Source organism: Cebus imitator, unplaced genomic scaffold (assembly GCF_001604975.1).
Source record: "Cebus imitator isolate Cc_AM_T3 unplaced genomic scaffold, Cebus_imitator-1.0 Scaffold82, whole genome shotgun sequence".
In the NCBI taxonomy this organism is placed as follows: Eukaryota; Metazoa; Chordata; class Mammalia; order Primates; family Cebidae; genus Cebus; species Cebus imitator.
Genome location: NW_016107397.1, coordinates 6359026 through 6368505, shown reverse-complemented (window position 1 = coordinate 6368505; position 9480 = coordinate 6359026). Strand labels below are relative to the sequence as shown.

At 43.6% G+C, this 9480-nt stretch overlaps 1 protein-coding gene across 2 annotated transcripts in view; it reads left to right on the top strand.

Moving 5' to 3' along the window:
* Positions 1-9480, top strand: part of EIF2AK1 (eukaryotic translation initiation factor 2 alpha kinase 1) — a 41548-nt gene that overhangs the window by 12508 nt on the left and 19560 nt on the right. Inside the window, exons 5-9 of one of the 2 annotated variants that reach the window (XM_017533729.2) lie at positions 736-835; positions 1684-1764; positions 5045-5144; positions 6142-6199; positions 7994-8321. In XM_017533729.2, coding sequence (XP_017389218.1) covers positions 736-835; positions 1684-1764; positions 5045-5144; positions 6142-6199; positions 7994-8321 — 667 coding nt within the window. Of the gene's footprint in view, positions 1-735; positions 836-1683; positions 1765-5044; positions 5145-6138; positions 6200-7993; positions 8322-9480 lie in introns of both variants that reach the window. The other variant, XM_017533728.2, reaches the window with a different exon arrangement.

Below are 9480 nucleotides of genomic sequence, written 5' to 3'. Positions count from 1 at the left end.
AAAAAAAAAAAAAAAAAAAAATTTTAACTGGTCTGCATCATTAAGAAATTCAAGTAGCTGCGTGTGGTGGTGCATGCCTGTAGTCTCAGCTCCTTGGGAGGCTGAGGTAAGAGGAGTGGTTGAGCTCAAAAGTCTTGGGCTGTAGTGCACTATGCCGGTCTGGTATCTGCAGTAAGCTTGACATCAGCATGGTAACCTTGACCTCCCAGGAGCAAGGGACCACCAGGTTCCCTAAGGAGGAGTGAACTAGCCAGCTTGGAAACAGAGCCGGCCAGTATCTCGTGCTGCTCAGTAGCAGAATCACACCTGTGAAGAGCCACTGCTATCTAGGCTGGGAAACATAGCAAGACTCTTTCTTAGAAGAAAAAGAAATAAAAAAGAAATTTCAGTAAATTTATTACTGAGCTTAGCTAGCTAACCAACTGCTCGCTGTTAGTGATTCTTAGGATTTCTGCTGTACAACATTGATAATAATTTCTACTTGGAGTACCAGTGACTGGTAAAACACTTGAAAGAAGTGTCGTAACCCCCTTGCTGTTTTTATTACACTTTTGATCTGCTGAGCCGTGTTTTCTTCATAGGGTTGAAAAATTTCATTTAATCCCATCCTTTCCAAATCAGCACGACTTGTTATAAATGAGGTTTGTGAGGTTAGTAATCCAGTGAGCGTGAAGTATCCTAGAACATTTTGATTCTCTTATGTTTTAATATTGATTATTTGTATTTAACTTTTAGATCAAGGGAAGTAGCCTTTGAAGCACAAACTTCACGTTACTTAAATGAATTTGAAGAACTTGCCATCTTAGGAAAAGGTGGATACGGAAGAGTATACAAGGTTGTCTTCCACATACTTGTTTTGACCTACTACCCTAAATAATTGTATTTTCAGACATTGTTTTCATTATTTATTTATTCATTCATTCATTCATTCATTCATTCATTCTGAGATAGTCTCGCTCTGTCGCCAGGCTGGAGTGCAGTGGTGCAATCTCAGCTCATTGCAACCTCTGACTCCCTGGTTCAAGCGATTCTCCGTCTTCAGCCTCCTGAGTAGCTGGGATTACAGGCACGCATTACTACACCAGCTAATTTTTGTATTTTTAGTAGAGACAGGTTTCATCATGTTGACCAGGATGGTCTCGATCTCCTGATCTCATGATCTTCCCGCCTTGGCCTCCTGAAATGCTGGGATTACAGGCATGAGCCATCGTGCCTGGCCTGTTTTCATTATTATTATATGAAGTACTCAAAGGAAAATTCCAAAAAAATCATGTATATTTACTTTTCATTAAGATTTGTCATTTGCAGGAAAGTGGGCAGGTTGTAATTTTTTTCTAACCGTGTTGGTTGTTTACATGGATTTTGGAAACTTTGGATTTTTGATCTATAGTTAATTTTAATTAAAAGTGTGTTAGTAAAAAAAAGTTGTGCTACTGTGTTTTGAGCTTACACAGACCTTTTGCTAACATTCCCAGCCTGGAGCTTCATAGGAGCTAGACTCCTAACGCTATCTGAAAAGCTCTTAGTCTGGCTGACTTTCCTGATCATAGTAAGGAGACATGTCTCTAGCTATATTTTAACTCTTTGGCTAGTTTGGATTGTCTAAGCTCAGATTAAAATAACTTCTTTTTTCAGTTAAAATTTAATGACACAATATACTTTGTCTTTTCTTCTACTTTTCAGGTCAGGAATAAATTAGATGGTCAGTATTATGCAATTAAAAAAATCCTGATTAAGGGTGCAACTAAAACAGATTGCATGAAGGTATGATTTTTAGAAATTACTTATTTTGAATAATTGTGTATTTAGTTGTTTTTGTAAGAGCAATACGTGTATGTGTGTATATTTGGCAAAAGTAGGCGATGTGGATTTCCAGATTACTAGGGATAGGGTTATAGTAAAGTACCAAAACTAAATTATTATTATTATTATTATTATCATTATTGAGATGGAGTTTCGCTCTTTCACCCAGGCTGGAGTGAAGTCACGTGATCTCAGCTCACTGCAACCACCACCCCCCAGGTTCAAGCGATTCTCTTGTTTCCCAGGTAGCTGGGATTATAGGTGCCTGCCACCACGCCTGGGTAATTTTTTTTTTTTTTTAAGAGACAGGGTACTGCTATGTTGCCCAGGCTGGGGTGCACTGGCTTTCCACAGGTGACCCCAAGGCTGATCAGCACGGGAGTTTTGACCTGCTCTGTTTCTGACCTGGGCTGGTTCACTCCTCCTTAGGCAACCTGGTGGTCCTCTGCTCCCAGGAGGTCACCATACTGATGCCAAACTTAGTGCGGACACCCGATCAGCATAGCACACTACAGCCCAGAACTCTTGGGCTCAAGCAATCCTCCCACCTTAGCCTCCCGAGTAGCTGGGACTACAGGCATGCGTCACCGTGCCTGGTTAATTTTTACATTTTTAGTAGAGATGGGGTTTTGCCAAGTTGGCCAGGCTGGTCTCAAACTCCTAACCTCAGGTGCTCCACCTGCCTTGGCCTCCCAAAGTGGTAGGATTACAGGAATGAGCCACTGTGACCACTAAATTATTACTATAATTTTTAAATGTTTTGCTCTCTCACCCAGGCTGGAACCCGTGGTCTCAAGTGATCTTCCAGCCTTGGCTTCCCAAAGTGCTGAGATTGCAGGCCTGCCCCTACATTTCTTTCTTTTTTTTTTTTTTTTTTTGAGACAGAGTTTTACCCTGTTGCCCAGGCTGGAGTGCAGTGGTGTGATCATGGCTCACTGCTACCTCGACCTCCTGGGCTCAAGCAATCCTCCCACCTCAGCCTCTCAAGTAGCTGGGACTACAGGTGTGTGCCATCACATCCCCCTCCTTTTTTTTTTTTTTTGAGACGGAGCTTCACTCTTGTTACCCAGGCTGGAGTGCAATGGCACGATCTCGGCTCACTGCAACCTCTGCCTCCTGGGTTCAGGCAATTCTCCTGCCTCAACCTCCTGAGTAGCTGGGATTACAGGCACGTGCCACCATGCCCAGCTAATTTTTTGTATTTTTTTAGTAGAGACGGGGTTTCACCATGTTGACCAGGATGGTCTCGATCTCTTGACCTCGTGATCCACCTGCCTCGGCCTCCCAAAGTGCTGGGATTACAGGTTTGAGCCACCGCGCCCGGCCACATCCCACTAATTTTTAAACTTTTTTTTTGAGATGGAGTTTCACTCTTGTTGCCCAGGCTGGAGTGCAATGATGCAATCTTGGCTCACCACAACCTCCGCCCCCCAGGTTCAAGGATTCTCCTGCCTCAGCCTCCCGAGTAGCTGGGGTTACAGACATATGCCACTATCCCTGGCTAATTTTGTATTTTTAGTAAAGATGGGGTTTCTCCATGTTGGCTAGCCTGGTCTCGACTCTTGACCTCAGATTGTGATCGCCCTGCCTTGGCCTCCCAGAGTGCTGGGATTATAGGCGTGAACCACTGTGCCCGGCCAGTTTTTAAACTTTTTATAGACAGGATCTCACTGTGTTGCCCAGGCTTGTCTTGAATTTCTGGGCCCACTCAACCCTCCAGTCTTGGCCTCCCAAATTGCTAGGATTTCTAGCATAAGCCTCTGTGCCAGGCCTAAATTTTTATTTGATGTAATTTTTTTATAGGCACTTCAGACCACATTTCAGGGTAATTTTTGGGGAAATTAATTTTTTAAAATAAGTAATTGATATATAATATAGCTACTTATGAAAAATCATAAGCCCAATTCCAGTTCCACTTCTCCCTGACATGCTGTGTGGTTCTGGACAAGTTCCCCAGTCCTCTGAGCCACTTCTGTTACCTGCCCTGAAATACTAGTGACAGTAGTGATTTTACCATTCAGGACTGGGGTAGGAATCAGAAGAGAGAATGGTGATAAGGGGGCTGTAAAAAGTATACAGTGCTATATAAATATGTTATTTAGTTGCTATAGCAATTGCCATTTGTCCCTCAAAAATATTTCCATTATTTTGACCAGGCGCAGTGGCTCACACCTGTAATCCCAGCACTTTGGGTGGCCGAGGCAGGCAGATCACTTGAGGCCAGGAGTGCGAGACCAGCCTGGCCAACATGGTGAAACCCTGTCTCTACTGAAAACATAAAAATTAGCCGGGTGTGGTGGTGCATACTTGTAGTAATCCCAGCTACTAGAGAGGCTGAGGCACGAGAATCACTTGAACCCAGCAGACAGAGGTTGCAGTGAGCCAAGACTGTACCACTGTACTCCAGCCTGGGCAACAGAGCCAATACTCTGTCTCAAAAAAAAAAAAAGTTCCATTATTTTAACATAGTTTAAATGTTTGAACTTTGTTTAAAAACACCTCTTGTACAGAGGAGTTTTTTTTGTTCTGTTTTTTGTTTTTTTCAGATGGAGTCTCACTCTGTAGCCCAAGCTGGAGTGCAGTGACCCAATCTTGGCTCACTGCAACCTTCGTGTCTGGGGCTCACGCCATTCTCCTGCCTCAGCCTCCCAAGTAGCTGGCACTTGAGGCACATGCCACCACACCCAGTTACTTTTTGGATTTTTAGTAGAGGCAGGCTTTTACCATGTTGCCTTGGGTGATCTCAAATTCCTGACCTTAGGTGATCTACCTGCCTTGGCCTCCAGAAGTACTGGGATTATAGGTGTGAGACACCATGCCCAGTCCAGAGGAGTTTTTTAATTTCAGATATTCCTCGTCATATGTTGGGATTATGTCCTGATAAACCCTCTTAAGTTGAAAATATTGTAAGTTGGAAATACATTTTAATATGCATAGCTGACCAAACATTGTAGCTTACCCTTCCTACCTTAAATGTGCTCTGAACACTCACATTACTCAATAGTTGGACAGAATCATCTAGCACAAGCCTGTTTTATAATAAAATACCACATATCTCATGTACTGCATTTTGCAAGCTGGGGAAAAGATCAAAAGTTAAAGTATGTCAAAATTGTGATGTCTTCACACCATTGTAAGTCAGGGGCCGTCTGTATTTTGCTCTGGAACAAGAAGTATTTGACTGCATAAACATTTAACAAGTTATCAGCAAAAGGCAGATCTAATTCTATGTCTTTTTTAGGTCCTACGGGAAGTGAAGGTGCTGGCAGGTCTTCAGCACCCTAATATCGTTGGCTATCACACTGCATGGATAGAACATGTTCATGTGATTCAGCCACGAGGTAAGCTGTTTTTGATGATATGGAGTTGAAGGATTCACAAACTTCAGCCTGTGGACCAAATCTGGCCTGCCCTTGTTTTTGTACATACCACAAGCTGAGAATGGTTTTTACATTTTTTATATAGTTAAAATGAAAAGATTTTATGAAAATTATGTGAAATTAATTTTTTTTTTTTTTTTAATTTTTTTGAGACAGAGTCTTGCTGTGTCTGCCAGGCTGGAGTATAGTGGTATAATCTTGGCTCACTGCAACCTCTGCCTCCTGGGCTTGTGATTCTCCTGCCTCAGCCTCCCAAGTAGCTGGTATTACAGGTTCCTGCCACCACACCTGGCTAATTTTTGTATTTTTAGTAGAGATGGGGTTTCACCATGTTGCCCAGACTGGTCTCAAACTGCTGACCTCAAGTGATCCACCTGCCTTGGTCTCCCAAAGTGCTGGAACTACAGGAATGAACCTCTGTGCCTGGCCCAAAATTTTAATGTCAATAAATTAAGTTTATTAGAACACAGGCACATTCATTTATTTATTGTTTATGGCTGCTTTTTAAATTTATATTTAATTTTCTTTCAAAAATAGAGATGAGGAGTCTCACTGTATTGTCCAGGCGATTCTCAAATACCTGAGCCCAAGTGATCCTTGAGCCTTGGCCTCCCAAAGAGTTGGGATTACAGGTGTGAGCCACTGGGCCCATGGCTGCTTTTATATCATAACAGAATTGATCAGTTACAGCAGGGTCCCAGAGGGCCCTAAAACCCGAAATATTTACTATCAAGTCCTCTGTAATGTTTGCCAACCCCTAGTATAGTTGCGTGGCTTTGTTTTTAGCTTTCCTAACACGTGCCATTTGAATAAACTTTTTGTATTTTGCAAGAAGGTCATGACATTTTTAGACTTGTAGTCTCATTTGATACTATTTGTATATTTTAACTCTGCCTTTGACTACAAATTGAAAAACTGGGCTGTTTGAAGATTTTTGTTGTTTGTTTTTGTTCAGCAGACAGAGCTGCCATTGAGTTGCCATCTCTGGAAGTGCTCTCCGACCAGGAAGAGGACAGGTATGTGAACTGGTGTGTCCCTTTACATGTTAGGACATTACCTCTTGTCACCTGCATTGGGCTGTCTTTTTTTTTTTTTTTTTGAGATGTAGTTTTGCTCTGTCGCCCAGGCTGGAGTATAGTGGTGTGATCTTGGCTTACTGCAACCTCCGCCTCCCGGGTTCAAGCAATTCTCCTGCCTCAGCCTCTCAAGTAGCTGGGACTATAGGGACCTGTCACCATGCCCGGCTAATTTTTGTATTTTTAGTAGAGACAGGGTTTCACTGTGTTAGCCAGGATAGTCTTGATCTCCTGACCTTGTGATCCATCTGCCTCGGCCTCCCAAAGTGCTGGGATTACAGGCATGAACCATTGTGCCTGGCCTGCATTGGGCTGGTCTTTGCCTTTTGCTACAAGGAGCTCAGGAGGAATATTTTAGACTTTACTTATTTTCATTACAAAATGTTATTTCTTTCTCTCAGATATTTCCTGTCAGTATTTTCTCCCAAGCTGGAGTGTAGTAGCACGATTGTAGTTCACTGCAGCTTCAAATACCTTTCTCAAGGGATCCTCCCGCCTCAGCCTCCTGAATAGCTGAGATCTCAGTCTGCACCACCGTGCCTGGCTAATTTTTTAAATTTTTAGTGGTGACGGGGGTCTCACTCTATTGCCTAGTCTTGTCTTGAGCTCCTGTCCTGTCAGTATTTTAAATAAATGTTGCTGTTAGACAAATTTGATGGCATATTTATCAAAAGTTCATCAATAAGATTAATATAGGCTTGAAGGAATAGTTGAGTTACTCTGGATCTTTTTTTACATTGACTGTTTAATTTTCTAAATTTTAATTTTATTTTTAATTACTTCATTTTATATTTTGAGATGGAGTCTTGCTCTGTCGCCCAGGTTGGAGTGCAGTGGCACGATCTCAGCTCACTGCAACCTCTGCCTCCCGGGTTCAAGTGATTCTCCTGCCTCAGCCTCCCGAGTAGCTGGGATTACAGGCCTGTACCACCATGCCTGGCTAATTTTTTGTATTTTTAGTAGAGATGGGGGTTTTGCCATGTTGGCCAGGCTGGTCTGGAACTCCTGAACTCTAGTGATCTGCCTGACCTGGCCTCCCAAAGTTCTGGGATTACAGGTGTGAGCCACTGCACCCGGCCTATTTTTTTTTTTTTTTTTTGAGACAGGGTCTCGCTCTTTCGCCCAGGCTGGAGTGCAGTGGTATGATCTCAGCTCACTGTAGCCTTCAACTCCTGTATTCAAGCAATCCTTCTACCTCAGCTTCCTGAGTAGCTGGGACTACAGGCATGTGCCACCATGTCTGGCTCATTTTTATATTTTTTGTAGAGATGGGGTTTTGCCATGTTGCCCAGGCTGGCCTTGAACTCCTGGGCTCAAGTGATCCTCCTGCCTTGGCCTATCAAGTTGTTGGGATTACAGGCATGAGCCACTGTGCCAGACCCGTACTTTGACTTTTTTTTTTTTTTTTTTTTGGAGATGGAGTCTCACTTACTCTGTCACCCAGGCTCGAGTACAGTGGCACAATCTCGGGTCACTGCAGTCTCCACCTCCTGGGTTCAAGTCATTCTCCTGCCTCAACTTCCCCAGTAGCTGGGAATATAGGTGTGTGCCACCACGCCTGGCTGATTTTTGTATTTTTAGTTGAGATGGGGTTTCACCATGTTGGCTAGGCTGGTCTCAAACTCCTGATCTTAAGTGATCTACCTGCCTTGGCCTCCCAAAGTGCTGGGATTACAGGCATGAGTCTCTGCCCTTGGCCCATTGACTTTTGTCTTTACTATTTTTTTTTTTCAGAGACCAAGATAGAGTTAAAAATGATGAAAGTAGCAGCTCATCCATTATCTTTGCTGAGCCCACCCCAGAAAAAGAAAAATCCTTTGGAGAATCTGACACTGAAAACCAGAATAACAAGCCGGTGAACTGTACCAACAATTTAGTCACAAGAGACAATGGTGAATTTGAGTCGACCCTGGAGCTCCAGGAAAATGGCTTGGCTGCTTTGTCTACCAGTTCGATTGTGGAACAGCAGCTGCCGCTCAGGCGTAATTCCCACCTAGAGGAAAGTTTCACATCCACTGAGGAATCTTCCGAAGAAAATGTCAACGTTTTGGGTCAGACAGAGGTAGATTACTTTCCCAGACCCTTCTCATTTGATGTTTGCCAGCAGTAATTGTACTGGGGACTGTGCAGGTGGGTGGCCTTCCCCCTTCTCTGTCTTGGCTCCTGCTCTTCTGCCCTGCATCCAGTCTCTTGTACTGGCCATGTTCTCCTTGCCATGTGGCCTTTGTATTTGGTTCTGCCTCCTCCACTTAGGTAACTCTTACTCATCCTTTTCCGGCCTCCCCCACCTGGCCATTTGCAGCTCTAGATTATCTCAAGTGTGTACCTCGGAGTTGGAGGCCTCACTCACACTCTTTTTCTGTTGTATGATAGCATCGTGCTATAAAGATAAATTTATGCAAAAAGATTTTGCAGCATGACTTTAGGTGAGTCCCAGTAGGATTACCATGTCAGTATTCTGGATATTCTTTTTCATTTTAAAATTTATTTTAGTCTAGTATTCAGGATGCTCTTCTTGAGGGTTAGACTGATGGAACCCTCCTTCCCTGGTCACACCACCACTATGCTTTCACCAGTATTTTAAGTAGTAATATTAAAAACATATGCTAGGTGCGGTGGCTTATACCTGTAATCCTAGCACTTTGGGAGGCCGAGGCGGGTGGATCACAAGGTCAAGAGATTGAGACCATCCTGGGCAACATGGTGAAACCCTGTTTCTAATAAAACAAAAAACAAACAAACAAACAAAAAACAAAAATTAGCCAGGCGTGGTGGCACACACCTGTAGTCCCAGCTACTCAGGAGGCTGAGGCAGGAGAATCGCTTGAACCCAGGAGGCGGAGGTTGCAGTGACTGAGATTGTGCCACTACACTCCAGCCTGGCAACAGAGTGAGACTCTGTCTCAAAACAACAACAACAACAAAAAATCATGAACATTAGGCCAGGTGTAGTGGCTCACACCTGTAATCTCAGCACCTTGGGAGGCTGAGGAGGGTGGGTCACCTGAGGTCAGGAGTTCAAGACCAGCCTGGGCAACGTGGTGAAACCCCATCTACTAAAAATACATAACTTAGCTGGGAGTGGTGGTGTGCACCTCCACACAGCTACTCAGGAGCCTGAGGCAGGAGAATTACTTGAACCTGGCAGTTGGAGGTTATAGTGAGCCAAGATCATGCCACTGCACTTTAGCCTGGGCAACAAGAGTGAGACTCCGTCTCAA